Below are 14,840 nucleotides of genomic sequence, written 5' to 3'. Positions count from 1 at the left end.
CCTGTTAGTGTAATAAAAGGAGATGTGACTCCTCTTTCCTCCAACCCAGCGGTGTCTTTGTGTCTTTGAAAACACCACCTCACCATCCCCTCCCCTACAACCCCCACTAGATGCAGTGTATCCTTTTTTCCCAGAAACAGACCCTCTAAGTCTGACAAACAGTCGCAGAAACCAAGTTGCTGCTTTGACCTGATAAGTTTATTGAGGGGAGGGCTCTGTTGCTTCTCCCTCCTGGGCCCCCTGAACAAGTGCCCCCACCTCATGTCCTAAGTCCTGGGCCTGTGGCAGGAGCCGTCACACCACCTTGTTGATGATGACACCTACTTCTTCAATCTCACATTGGACTTCATCACCCTTCTACAACAGAGCAGACCGGGAGGCTGTCAGTCCTTCTGCCTGCCACGTCCACACACACATAGGCCTGAGCCTCACAAGGCTGAACCAAGCCTGTTAGGCCTTCTAAGTCCTTTTTCACGTTCCTCCTTTCACCAACCTACCTTGAGAAAGACAGGAGGTTTCCTGAATACACCAACACCTGGAGGGGTCCCAGTCAGGATGACATCCCCAGGGTAAAGAGTGACAAACCTGGGGTAAAGGACCAGGTGAGATCAGAGGTGCAGGGCAGGAAAGGAGTGCCCAGCTCAGTATACAGTTAGGTATGAGGCAAAGCCTCATCCCACTTACTGGGAAACCCAGGCTATCAGCTCCTCCGTTTTAAATACCATCTGGTTGGTATTGCTGCTCTGGACTACCTCCCCATTCACCCGACAGCAGATCTTTAAGTTGTGTGGATCTGAAATGCAAAAATAACAATGTGAGATTTTTCCTTCTCCTCTCCCAATAATCAAAATGAAAACACCAGGAGTCCCGGGATTGAGAGGTAATGGCTCCTCTGCACATGCTCCGGGAACTCTGTTCCCACTTCAGCTTGGCATTGCTACCATGGAAACTGGCCTCCTCAGGCCTCTGTGCATCCAACCACCTGGCGCAGCACCTACCAGTGTCACTTGGGTGAGGTATGGCTTGTTTCACCATTACCTTGTCCCCCTGCCTCCCATCTCCAGCCCCACACCCCATAGGACTGCTCAGGCAAGCCCAGCAGTGCCCACCCTGGATTTGACCCAGCACATCCTGAGAATAGTTGTGGGTGATACTCTGCTCAACTACGCTTGGCTTCCTGCCTCTCATCACAGATCCTAAAGAGGGAGAGAAAAGTGGCTGTTTTTATTTTTCCCTCTTAAAAATATCCATCCATAGCAAAGATGGCAACTACAGAAACAAAATGACAGCGTCTACGGAGCAACAGGGACCAGAACAATCGGGCAGTGACACCGCCTGTGCCTGATATTAGAGGGTCAGCTTACCTATAATGGTGTCCTGGCTAAGAAGTCCTTTATCTTCATTGGTGGTCTTGGTGTCTTAGTCACAAGCACACTCCTAAGAGCAGCTGGAACATAATTTAACCTCACCGATGACTGCACAAGGTGGCATATGGCTCAAGCTGCCTGGCCATGTCCAGCCTGCATGGCTGGGCTGCCATATTTCCTGCTGGCTCTCTGCCCTTGCTGCTTGAAGCTGGCGCTGCTCTGTGGGCATGCTGGCTGAGAGGTCCCATTCATGTTCTGGCATCTCCCTTACTGTGAAAGTGCATGGGCTTTGTGACGGCAATTCTGTGATGTGTAAGGGCCAGCTGTGCTTTCTCCCAACCCAGACTTCTAGACAGCAGCAGCTGGAAGAAGTCGGCCCACCTGTCGGGTAGACCGGGTGGGAGCATGTGTGTGTGTATTTGTTTGTGTGTGTGTGTGTATGCGCACAAGTAGGGTGTCTTCATGTTGGCCTTCAGACCTACCTGCTATACTATCCTTGGTCACCAAGGCAGGGCCCAAGGGGCAGAAGGTGTCAAAGGTTTTTCCCAGAAGCCACTGTTTTCCATTGCGTCTCATTTGCCAGTCACGAGCACTCACGTCATGTGCTACAGTGAAACCAGCCACATGAGCCATGGCATCTGTGGCCTGTGGGGAAAGGGGTTGCTAGATCCCAGTGACACCAACCCCTGTAACAGGACCTCAAAGCCTTAACCCCACATTAATGGCCAGAGCTAGTCAAAGGTGGTGGGTCAGTCAGAAGACAGAGTGAGGAGGTTGGTGCCCTCCATTCCCAATGCCAGGGACAGATGCTACCACCCCTTCCTCCTCACCTTAATGTGCTTGCCTCTCTTTCCAATGACCACCGCCAACTCCACCTCCCAGTCCACCTCCTGTAGAGTGGGAAAGAAACCGTGAATGACCCATACCCAGGCTGAGGTGCCAGACATTGCCTCATGGCTTAAGCCTCTAATTGTGGGGCTCCATTAGCCATATCTGTAACCACAGAGTGCAGTGAGCAACTGGGGAGACTACTTGTAAATCCCAAAACCCTGGGCAGTGGCAGGTAGTACTAGTGAATATAGGCATGGCTGCTCATTCTAACTAAAGAAGAATAAAGTCACTCTTCCAAAAATGTCATTACCAAGTAATAGTAGCAAAAGTGTGCCAGGCAGTGCTCTAAGTGCCTGGATAGATTCATTCAACTAAAAATGCATCAGAATAAGTGTGGGCAAGTGGACTGAATAAGCAGTTTATAGGAACACACATGGCTACACACACACAAAATGACAGCACTTAGCCCTTCCCTAATCAACAAAGTGCAACTACAAAACAGACACAATTAAGCATTTAAATAGCCTAATATAGCAACCAGAGGTTGCTGCTGAGAACACATCTGAAAGCTGTTTTTGTTGTCTAGGATCTTCCTATTAAAAAGAAATAGTGTTTGGGGGAACTAGCTAATTCCTGGTCTGAAACAGATAAACCTGAAATACTCTGGCAAGAATGCAAGGAATGCTGAGAGAGTGATGGGGGACAGGAGTCAGCTTGAAGCCCTTGCATGGGCCAATGAAGGACTACTGAACATCAAAAAGAATGCGATAATTTACCAAATAATTGAGTAAAAACACACGGTAGGCATTCAAATATTCCCAACTGCTCATCGATTTGCTAGAGCGGGCACCAGTAATGTCTCCATTGTGAGACTTGTTACTGTTTTTGGCATATTGAATATGCCATAAATTTACCAAAGTTAAATTTCTCAGTTATGATAATGCATTATGGTCACTAGACATTGTTCTTAGAAGAAATCTGAGAAGGCGGATGCATGCTGAAGTTTCTATGAAAGCTCCCTCAGCACTGGTCAAAGTTCTCTACTCCTCCCTCAGGCCCTTCTTCCCAATAAAGTACTGATGTGTGTGTGAGCAGGGAGGGAAAGGGAGAGAGAGAAAAAGGCAAGAATGGGAGGGAGAGGAAGAGCAAATATGGAAAAATGTTTATGTAAACTCAGGGGAATAGTGTCTGTTATTTTTTAGCTTTCCTATCACTGTATCACTGTCATCCCGTTGATCATCGATTTGCTTGAGCGGGCCCAATAACATCTTCATTCATCCTAGTCCTGAGATTTTAGCAGCCTCTCTTTACTCGTCCTTCCAATGATGCCGTATTAGAGGCTCTTCAGGGTCAGAGAAATGAGACTCATCATTGTTACTGTATTTGGCATATGAATACACCATGGGGAGCTTGCCAGGCTTTCCCCCTTGTGGGAGTATATTCTCGGTAGCTTGACAGGTTCTCCAAGAAAGAGAATTAGGCTATTAGATGTCACAAGGCCACAATGCAGCCGGGCACTTCTGGGAGCTCTGTTTTATAGTCTCTGGGAGCTCAGTTTTATAGTCTCTGGGTTGATGGATTACACGGGGGTGGAGGGGGGGGAAGAAGGGGGAGGTGTTTCTGAGTGTGACTGCCTAGCTACTGGAAAATGGGGAATCTGGGTGGAAGAGGTCTAGTCCCGATCCTTATTTCCAAAATATTTAGAAATTTGAGAGAAAAATTCAGTGTTTTTTCAGGGTGGACACGTGAATTGCCATTATAACTTCTGATGATCACGCTGGGCCAATTTCAGAAAAGTTCTGAAACACTACTTAGACTTTGGCACAATCAAATTCTGAGTTTATTCAAAGGGAATTAACATCTAAAAAGACATTAATTACAACTTTATTTATAAAAGTCTAAAACTGGAAGTATCCAGATTACTGAATAAATTATGGCCACTGAAAACAAAGTAGTAGCCGAAATATGTCAGTTGAGAATATTTAATGGCATAAAAAATGTTCTTGGGCGCTGGAGCAATAGCACAGCGGGTAGGGCGTTTGCCTTGCACGCAGCCGACCCAGGTTCAATACCCAACATCCTATATGGTCCCCTGAGCACCGCCAGGAGTAATTCCTGAGTGCATGAACCAGGAGTAATCACTGTGCATCACCAGGTATGACCCAAAAAACACACACACACACACAAAAAAAAATGTTCTTGATGATATCCTATGTAATTGGTAAGTTTGTGCACAATGCAAGTATGTATAGGACTGGGTAGGACTGGGAAAATACAGCAGAACACTACCACTGCAGGCCCTGAGCAATGGGAATTAATTTTTATATTTATCTAAGTTCTCTGAATTTCTATGAATTTTCTGTAATGTAGCTATGTTACTTTCTTATTCAGTGAAAGATACAAATTAGGGGCTGGAGCGATAGCACAGTAAGTAGGGCATTTGCCTTGCACATGGCCAACCCAGGTTTGATTCCCAGCATCCCATATGGTCCCCTGAGCACCGCCAGGAGTAATTCCTGAGTGCACGAGCCAGGAGTAACCCAGTACATCGCTGGGTGTAACCCAAAAAGCAAAAAAAAAAAAGAGAAAAAAAGAAAGACAAAAATTAATTTCTCCAGGCAGCTTGTCACCTGTTTAACGTTTCAGAGTGACAAGTGATGGAGGCTCCTTTTGGCTGGATGAAGACGGAGGGTCTGGGAAGGGCGGTAGGGAGACACCAACCTGACTCTCAGAAGGGAGGAGGATGTCGTCGTAGGGACCCACGATGGAGCTGGCGAACTTGCTGAAGATGATGGGCTCCTTGGGCATGCGCACATTCTGCTCTTTGCAGTGGTCCACATAATTCATGCCCACACATACCACCTTGTCTGGCCGTGTGACTGGAGCCAGGAAGGTCACCTCTGACCGTGCTAGGACTGGCAGCTGGGTACCCAGGGCTCTACAGAGACCAGAGCAATAGAGGGACAGGCGGGGGGCAGGCTGGGAAAACTGGGGAGGCCTTGCAGCAGCTCTAGTGTTCTAATGTTCTATTAGATTTTTCAGATCTACAACCATCAGTCTGTGAAAACCAAACCTTTGTTATCAGAGCACTGCTGATCTCTTGATTTCTTTCCCCCCGTTACATAATAATATTCCTGTCAAAAGGCACAGACAGGAAGCATGGCATTCTCTCTTCCATCTTTCTAGCCTGCTCTTGGAGACCATGAGTCCTTGGGACAGCTCTTCAGGTACAGAGTACACCTCTAGCCATTTTTCACACAAATAACAACACACCCTGTACACTTTACATGTGTACACACACATCTTTGTATTGCTAAGTGGCAGAGATAGCCCCATGCTCTAGGGAGGAGCATGGAAGTAATTTCCAATCCCAGCCACTACGACAGTATGAAAGCATACTGCTGCCTACGCCGCACTAACATTTCTGCCCGTTTCATCGGTGAAGTGATTCCTCAAGGTGGATTTTTTTTTTCCTGTTTTTGTTTTGGGGTCACAACTGGTGATGCTCAAGAGTTACTCCTGGCTCTGCACTCAGGAATTACTTCCGGCAGTGTTTGGGGGACCATAGGGGGTACAAGGGATCGAACCTGGGTCAACCATATGCAAGACAAAAGCTGTACTTTCTGTAGTATCACTCCAGCCCTCACAGTGATTTCTAACTGACTTTTCACCAATACCTTTAAACCAGATTTCACAGGGCACCCAGCTCCTAACTAATTTGCAGTCCTTTCTCCTCTAGGGAATTCGGAATTCCAGCACCTCCCTGGCTTCTCAGGACTTCTCTAAGGACCCTAAAGTCGAAGACTCCTCCAGTAGGCAGGCAGTGCAGCAAGGCCAAGTTCTGGCTCTGCCACCAAAGGTCTGAGCCTGGGACAGTCCGTCATCCACCCTTGGCCTCAGTTTCACCCTTGGCAGACAGCCCTATCAGGTTTATCAGATTTATTTTCTTTTTCTTTCTGTCTCTTTTTTTTTTTTTTTGAGGGGGACCATACCCAGTGATAGTCAGGGGTTACTCTTGGCTCTGCATTCAGGGCCATATGAGATGCTGGGGGTTGAACCCGGGTCAGGCCCATGCAAGGCAAATGCAGTACCTGCTGTACTATTTTCCCAGCCCCACTGATAAGATTTCTAAGGCTCTTCACCCAAAGAACAGGGAGAAAGGAAAGGCAGGTGGGCCTGCTTCCCTGCAAGTGCTACCTGCTAGCTGTGTCCCAAGGTGAGCAGAGAAGCAAGGCCACAAGGCTGCCGGCTAACGCACCTTTTGGCCACTGAGAATGTGGCCTCTCCCTGCTCCAGGAACTCCATCATTGTCTTGGGCAGTGTGGGGTCAAAGGCATTGAGGTTGATGACCCCGCCGCCATTCCCTGACTCCAGGCCCAGGTGCGGTCCCTTCAGGTGGGCTGTCTGGAACTGTACCAGTCGCATGTCCCTGGCTGGTTGGTAGCGCCATCTCTGGGTCCGTAGCAGAGTTGTAAGCGCCCTTCTTCCGGAGACCAGCATTGGAGCCTGTGGACAGAAGAGCACATCCAAGGCATGGGCAAGTGGCTGCTGGTGGAACTCGTTTCTCAGCTGCTACCAGCTGTTTTTTTTTAAATCTTATCATTTTAATTTAATTTAATCATGCAATTTTATCATTTTGTTTTGGTCCATATCCAACGATGCTCAGGTTCTGCATTCAGGAATGACTTCTGGGGGTGTTCTGGGGACCGTATGGGATGTCAGGGATTGGACCTAGGGCCTGTGTGCAAGACAGTACCCGCCATACTATCGCTTTGGCACATTGATCCTGTTACTCTCCTACTTCAAAGGCTTCCCAGAGCTTACATGACCAAGTGAGAATCCCACTAGGCTGCTCAGCCTTCTAGAACCTCAACTTTCCTGCCCAAGCAATAGTATTTCCTTTCCCCCCAGCACTGTGCCTGTCACGGAGAGAGGACTCAGCATCTCTGCTGGAAGAGCCAACAAGACAGCAAGGGAGCTGGGGGGCTTCCCTCTCCTATTAGTCACTGTCACTGTCACTGTCACCCCATTGCTCATCGATTTGTTTGAGCGGGCACCAGTAACGGCTCTCATTGAGAGACTTACTGTTTTTGGCATATCCAATACGCACGGGTAGCTTGCCAGACTCTGCCGCGTGGGCTCGATACTCTTGGTAGCTTGCTGGGCTCTCCGAGAGGGGCGGAGGAATCGAACTCGGGTCTGCCTGGTAAGGCGAACACCCAACGGCTGTGCTATCGCTCCAGCCCTATCAGTCAAGGGTATGGAAAGGGCGAAGCTTTGTTTTTAATACCAAGCTCCAATCTGAGCCTACTCTCTTGTTCTGCCTCTAAGTCTGGCTCCCTTTCTCCTACCGCATCCTTGCTTGGTTCCCTGATCTTTAAAGCAACCCTTAACAGTCATGCTGAATCCCACACTCCTGTTGCTCAACTCATGTGCTTTGTTTAGGCAGGGCCTAAAGAGACCCAGGTCACCAATCTGATCCCTGTGCTGGCAATTGACTGGGACCAGAAAACCAGGGGTGCAAAAGAGCACCCCCCCTCCTCTTCCATGCAAGGACTGCCAAAAGACCTGCGAGCCGCCAGCTCCAGCACAGTAACTGCTCAAGCTGAAAACCCGATCTAACTTCTGAACTTCGTACTTCCCCAACAATGTCTGATTTCATTCTTTTTTTGGGGGGGTCCACAGTAAAAGGCTGAAATGTCAGTCCTATTTTGCAGATGAAACCACCAAGGCTTAAAGGTCAAGGGATTTGCCAAGTTCCCAAAGACTGGAATCCAAGTCCCGGAGGCAATGAAATGCTGGACTTGGGCCCACGTGTCCTGGATGGTGGGGTGGGTCCTACAACAGAGCACTTCTAGAGACACAGGCCACCCCATCTGCCACGCTGGATGGGGTGGGGTTTGAGGGGCACTTGCTGGCTTGCTGCCCTTGCCTGGGGAGAAGCCTGGGCCCTGCCCTCCTGCCCAGCTGGCACTGGTGGCTTCTCACTGCGCCCTCCGCAGCACCCTCGGGCAGGGCGCCCCATTTGACAGAGGGCACTGAGGCTTGCAGAGGAGAGCCCAGGTGCCAAGTAAGAGTCAGCAAGAGATTCTGGCGCGGCCTCTTCACCAGGTGCAACAAGGATGAAAAACGGGACTTCGTCCAAAGAGGCCGAGGCTGGCGGCAGGGCGGTGCTGGCGCACAGTCCCCACCAGCCGCATGCCGAGAACCTTGCCGCCGGGGGGCCCCGTTTCCCTCCCCAGGCCCAGCTCTGACGCCTGCACAGGCGGGCCTGGCCCGCTCGAGCGGTCAGAGAGGCCCGGGCCGTGTCCTGTCCCATGCTCGGAGAGAGGGCAAGAGGGAGGGAGGCTGCGGCCCCGGGGCCGCCCAGCCAGGTCCAGACTCAACCTACCTGGCCGACGCGGCGGGTCCTGCCAGGCGCCTGCGCTGTCGGGCTGGGGCTCGCGGGGCCAGGGACCAAGGTCAGCGGGCGCGGGGCGCAGGCACCGGGTCCAAGCGCCCGCCCCGCTCGGCACCAGCACCCGCTGCACGGAGGAGGCGCCTCTAAGAAGCGGGTGGCCCCGGCGGGCGCTTCCTGGTGACGGCACAGACCGCGGCCAATCGCAGGGCGCTCCTCGGCCGCTTCTCGGGGGAGTGGCTGGCGACCGGGGCGGGCGAGCCCCGAGGTCACCCCCGGCGCGCCCGGGAAAGGTGCCCGCTGGGACGCGCTCGGAGCTCTGCTCAGCACCGACCCAATGGATGCTGCGTGCAACAGGCACGCTGGGTGTCCGCCCTGCCCCGCCCTGCTTCTGAGCTGCCCGCGGCTCTGGTTGTTGAGTACATGAAGTGTTGATGTTTATCAAGTAATTTTTTTAAACAAATAATATTTTATTAATGAATCACTGTGAGGTACAGCTACAATCTTACAAACTTTGTGTTTGCGGTGTAGTCATACAATAATCCAGTGCCCATCATCCTCCACCAGTGCCCATTCTCCACCATCAATGATCCCAGTATCCCTCCCACCACCCCCACCCTGACCCTCCGCCCCACCCGCATCTGTGGCAAGGCATTCCCTTTTGTTCTCACTCCTTTTGGGTGTTGTGGTTTGCTGTAGAGGTATTAAGTGGCCATCATGTTCAGTCTATAGTCTATTTTCACCATGCATCTCCCTTCCCCAGCAGGCCCTCCTAGCACCCTTTACTTGGTGGTCCCTTCTCTATCCCAGCTGCCTTTTCCCCAGCATGTGAGGCCAGCTTCTAAGCTGTGAAACAATCATCCTGGTCCTTATCTCTACTATTCTTGGGTGTTCATCTCCCATCTTGTTACTTTATATTCCACAGATGAGTGCAATCTTTCTATGTCTGTCCCTCTCTTTCTGACTCATTTCACTTAACATGATACTTTCTATGCTGTTCCACTTATACGCAAATTTCATGACTTCCATCTTTTCTAACAGCTGCCAAGTATTCTATAGTGTAGATGTACCAAAGTTTCTTTAACCAGTCATCCATTCTGACCGAGTCATTTTAATTTAAAAAAAAGAACTTACAAAAATGTAAAGTTTTAGGGGGACTAGCTTTACACCTCTGTGAATGTATAATTTCCCACCCACTTTAATTGCCATAAAGGCCCTTCTAATTCCCAATACCTACATTTTCCCTCAAGTAACTATCAGAGTGTTCCAGTCCCCCCATTAGATTTGTTTTTCTGTCAGTTTGCTTGCTTTAGTCATTCATAGTTCACATATGAGTGAAACCACCTGGCAATTGTCTTTCACTTCCTCATTTATTTCACTTAGCTGTATCACCTCAAGTTCCATCATTTTGTTCCCAATGGCATGAGTTCATCTTTATCCTACTGAGTAAATATTATTCCACAGGTTCTTTACCCACTCACTTGTTGAGGGGGCATTTAAGTTGACTTTGTGTTTTGACTGTTGTGAATAATGCTACCCTGGGCGTAGGGTCCAGACCAGTTTTTGTTGGTAGTGTTGTTAGTTAAATCACCATGAGACACACAGTTACAAAGCTGCTCATGATCTGGTTTCAGTCATACAATGTTCTGTCACCCATCCTGTAGGATATCATTGGTTTGTCCTTTCTCCCTTGCCACAGACTTTAGCTTTATCTGGTAATAATCTCTAAACTATTCTAGACTACATTGGTATGTCCTGCTCCACTTGCCACTAGGAGCTTAGGTATATCAGTCACACTCATCAAAGTGCTCCCGAGTCACTTCCATTCCATTGTTTATCTGTAACCACTTCTACCAGTTTATCAGCTTTTCCCCTAATCAGACTCTGTTAATTTGTAAGGTCAGACCTTGCTAGGACAGTGAGCTTGTATTGTAAGTTAATATTGCCTTTCTCCTCTCCTTATGTCTTTTATATAGTTTACTTTAAAACAATTCCTTTTTGTATGGATAAAGAAAGACAGTTGTTAATATGTTTTGGTAACATGGGATTTAATTGGATTCAAATATTATTCACTCCCAGGCATCTGCTTTCTGGACTTAAGCCTCAGCTGCCCTTACTTCCTAGCACCCCCAAAAGCAGGGTCCCGACGAGGGACGGGACGGACCCAGGGCAAGCGGTGAGTTATGTGCTACCCTGGCATCGAGATGGGCCTGGCCAAAGCACCTAATGCTTAACTATATGTTAAGAGCTTGGTCATGGACATGTCATGTCATGATCCAAAAGCAACGACGAGACTAGGACCCTGCTAGGGATAGGAAAGACTAATCTGGCCTGAGCACTGTAGTCTGAGATCGAGGTGACCCCAGGGAAGCAATTCTATAAGCTTAATGCATCTCTTGCTATGTCCATACAAAATGATTAATATTATGAATACTTATATGTTAGTTGGACAAGGAGAGGAGAAACACACCCATGGGATTCCGCTCTTGGATGGGTGTCCTGCTGAAAGAGAATCCGTCCTGGAAGAAGCATCCCGTAAGGGAAAGAACTTTACCCCTATTGATTGTGACCACACCTATGTGTAAGCCCTGACCCCTCATGCTGGGGGATTTAAGGTGGCTGTAAGAGGGGGTTCGGGGAGGAAGCAGAGAGAGAGACAGGAGTGTATAGAGAGGAGATTGGAATAAACTGCAACTGAGACCAACCTGCTTGGCTCCGTTCCTTCCTTCGCCTGCCTCATCATCGCCATCAACCTCCCCAGGGTGGGGGAAGCGGCTGGAGACTACCGAACTCGGGCAGCGGGAGAGATAGCGCCGCTGCCCTGTGCCCTGTGCCCGGTGCGGTGTCCCCCTCTCCCTTTTCTTTTTTGTGTTTTTACACACCATCCTTCCACCAGTGTACATTTTCCACCACCAATGTCCCCGGTATATCCCTCCTGTCCCCTGCCCCCTCCCCAAGCCTACCTCTATGGCAGGCACTTTTCTTCTCTCTCTCTCTCTCTCTCTCTCTCTCTCTCTGTCTCTCCCCTCTCTCTCTTTCTCTCTCTCTTTCTTTCTCTTTCTCTCTTTGAGCATTATGGTTTGAAACACAGATACTGAGAGGTTATCATGTTTGGTCCTTTACCTACTTTCAGCATGCAGTTCTTATCCAGAGTGGTCATTTCCTGTAATAGTGCAGACCAGAGGTTTATTTTTATTTTTATTTTATTTTTTTTTGTAGGAAGGGTTGTTGGTGGTGGGCGTTGGGCCATAAGTGGAGATGCTAAAGGGCTATTTCTGCTCTGTGCTCAGTGGTGCTAGGGATTTGAATCTGAGTTGGTGAGACGCAAGATACACATTCTAAACCCTTTGCTATCTCTCTGGCCCAGGTCAGAGATTTTTTTTTGCAGGGAAGGTACTTCCAAATAGTGTCCAGAGGTCTCCAGGGTTGAAGATGTTGATACTCGTGGGAGGAAGCCAGGTGGTGCTGGGAATCGAACCCAGCTCAGTAGCATGCACTCTAACCCCGTACTACCTCTCTGACCTCCATGCCAAAGATTTTAAGTGATAAGTTTGACTCTAAGCTCTAAATATGTACTGTCAAATCCCTATCACCTCAAAGAGGAGTGGTAGCACCTTTTTCGCAACCAAATATATGATGGATGGATGTTTCATCAATTCTCCTACAACTGGCTTATACACCATTGCCTGCTTTCTAAAGATCTATGGCTTCTCCAACTCCCTAAATTCCTCACTAGTTTTTCTCCCTTCCTGATTCATCCAAATGTCAGACTCCTTTGGGGCTGGGGTGATAGCATAGCGGGTAGGGCGTTTGCCTTGCACGCGGCTGACTGGGGTTCAATTCCCAGCATCCCATATCGTCCCCCAAGCACTGCCAGGAGTAATTCCTGAGCGCATGAGCCAGGAGTAACCCCTGTCCATCACCGGATGTGACCCAAAAAGCAAAATAATAATAATAATAAAAACCCCAAATGTCATCCTCCCAGGCACAGCTTCAACTGACATCAAGGAACTTTAATCGTTATCTTGATAGCTAAAGACGCATCCGTATCTTCACTCCTCCAATCTTTCAGTTATACATCTGAGGAAAAGTTGAAGTTCTTAATTTTTAAAGGCTAACTACCAGTGTTTTTGATAGTTGTGTTTATATCACAGCTGTATGTATATCTTCCTCTGTCCCCCACCCCCGTTGTTGTTGGTATGTGGTGGTTGCCACTACCAGGGTGTGGCACATGTTTAGTTATGATGCTCAACCCAGAGGAATATAAGGTAGTAGAATCCCCTTTTTGAGGCTAACACTGATATATTTACAAAAAGAAATGTCCAGGAAGTTCCTTGTCTTCAGGCATAAACCAGTGCAGGAAGCCAGTAGAAAACCCACAAGGAGAGATGCGCCACTGATCTCCCAGACAACCACAGCAGAGAGACAAACCCTTTCACTTGCCCCCCCCCCCACCCCCGATGTCCCAGCGGTTTATGTTCCTGTTTCGGTGTCTGAGTATACATTAGGGATCTCAGTTGCTAGTGTCCAGCAACGCAACAAAATACTTCTCAGTAAGGATATGGGTAGCATCTGAGTGATTAAAAAGAAACTATCCCAGTACTGACCACAGAACAGCACTTGGCCTTTTGTTCGTTGGAGGAGAGTGTCCTTTATTTGCAAGGGCCTACTTCCCTAATAAACTTTTTTTCTGCCTCTACTGCTTTCTGTGAATTCTTTCACAAACGCTACTCCCCAGCCCCATTTTGGTCATGATGTTTACTCACAACTTTTGGTGGTGCCAGGAATCACAAATAGCTGTGCCTTTGGGGGGTCTCCATGATGAAAAACATGGCTGGGCTTCAAATTCTGGGGTCTCCTGTGAGCAAGGCAGGAGTTCTGCCATGGAGCCACATTCTCGGGCCCTGTGTGCACACATTTTATCTTCTCTATAGACTACAAATTCCTTAAGGGAAATCAATGTATTTCTTCTCTACAAAATATTCCTAAGTTGGCAGAGCCTGGCAGAGCGTGGCATATCCAATATGCCAAAAACTAACAACAAATCTTACAATGGAGACGTTACTGGTGCCCGCTCGAGCAAATCGATGAGAAATAGGATGATAGTGACAGTGACAGTTATCAATGGATATTTACTAAGAAAATTACTTATCTCTGCCTTCCACAGGGAAAACAAATCCATGAATTATTCCAGTTCTCTCTCTTCTTCCTCTTAGGTTTTTTTTTTTTTTTCCGGTTGTTGTTTTTTGTTCTTGGGTCACACCTGGTGATGCTCAGGGCTTACTCCTGGCTCTCTGCTCAGGAATCATTCCTGGTGGTGCTTGAGGAACCATATGTGGTGCCAGGAATTGAACCCAGGTCAACTACATGTAAGGCAAACACCTTATTCACTGCACTATCTCTCCCCCACCCCTTTAATTAATTTTTTAATTTAATTTAATTTAATTTTTTTGCTTTTTGGGTCACACCCAGTGATGCACAGGGGTTACTCCTGGCTCTGCACTCAGGAACCACCTCTGGCGGTGCTCGGGGGACCATATGGGATGCTGAGAATCGAACCCGGGTTGGCTGCATGCAAGGCAAACGTCCTACCCGCTGTGCTATCACTCCAGCCCCTTTAATTATTTTTTTAATCTCTACATTCCTGGCAATACTTTGTTATTTTGAATCTGATGTTTCTCAGCCTGATGTTGTGCATCAGAATAGGTTGGGTAGTTTGAAGGGATTGGATTACTAGGAAGTTCTGCATGGTGAGTGAGATAACTGTCTCACATGCGACAAGAACGCGCTGTATCTTTCACAGGCTCGTTTACCCTGTGATCAATACTAGAGAATCTTTGGGTGGGACTGAGAAGCCTCTGGGATGGGGAGGAGAAGGCAGGGATGGAAAAGCTCCTGGGGGTGCTGGGAGGTGGCCCAAAGGGCTGGAGTGCATGTGATGTTGGGGTGGATCCAGGGGCAGCTGCCTGTCCGGCATGAGCCCCCTAATAACTCCTTTGATTGTGGTGCTCACAGGGACCATGCAGGGTGCCCTCCTGGCTGCTGAGCTAGCACTTTTTTGGCTGAGCTGACCAGCATTTGCAGGTCACTGTGTTCTGCAAGGGTCACCATAGTCAGCTTTAGCACTGGCACAGCCCTGGATGCAGATAGAATTCACTTATGGCACTGACGACTCAGCTGCCAGCCTTGTGCTTTGGTCTGCGCTGACACCAGGAGTCAAAACTCACAGCTGCACATTTGTGAGG

At 48.6% G+C, this 14,840-nt stretch overlaps 1 protein-coding gene across 1 annotated transcript; it reads right to left on the bottom strand.

Moving 5' to 3' along the window:
• Positions 1-176: 176 nt before the first annotated feature.
• On the bottom strand, positions 177-8,781 carry LOC101544955 (fumarylacetoacetate hydrolase domain-containing protein 2A). The gene is made up of 8 exons (XM_004609238.2): positions 8,590-8,781; positions 6,457-6,704; positions 4,920-5,136; positions 2,198-2,257; positions 1,850-2,012; positions 685-793; positions 498-585; positions 177-357 (listed from the first exon to the last, which is right to left on the bottom strand). The coding sequence occupies exons 2-8, from the start codon at positions 6,696-6,698 to the stop codon at positions 295-297; spliced, it is 942 nt and encodes a 313-aa protein (XP_004609295.2). The 5' UTR covers positions 6,699-6,704; positions 8,590-8,781; the 3' UTR covers positions 177-294.
• Positions 8,782-14,840: the final 6,059 nt, after the last annotated feature.

The sequence above is a fragment of the Sorex araneus genome, chromosome X (genome assembly GCF_027595985.1).
Source record: "Sorex araneus isolate mSorAra2 chromosome X, mSorAra2.pri, whole genome shotgun sequence".
Classification (NCBI taxonomy): domain Eukaryota; kingdom Metazoa; phylum Chordata; class Mammalia; order Eulipotyphla; family Soricidae; genus Sorex; species Sorex araneus.
Note: the sequence above shows the minus strand (reverse complement) of the source record. Positions and strands in the feature narration are given on the sequence as shown.

Bases quoted from the DNA above. Each gene is read 5' to 3' on its own strand.
- LOC101544955 (XM_004609238.2), bottom strand. From the start codon at position 6,698: ATGCTGGTCTCCGGAAGAAGGGCGCTTACAACTCTGCTACGGACCCAG. The intron at 2,258-4,919 runs GTTGGTGTCTCC...CCCACTCTACAG, and splicing joins TCCTCCCTTCTGAGAGTCAG to GAGGTGGACTGGGAGGTGGA. The intron at 794-1,849 runs GTAGGTCTGAAG...TTTGCATTTCAG, and splicing joins GACCAAGGATAGTATAGCAG to ATCCACACAACTTAAAGATC.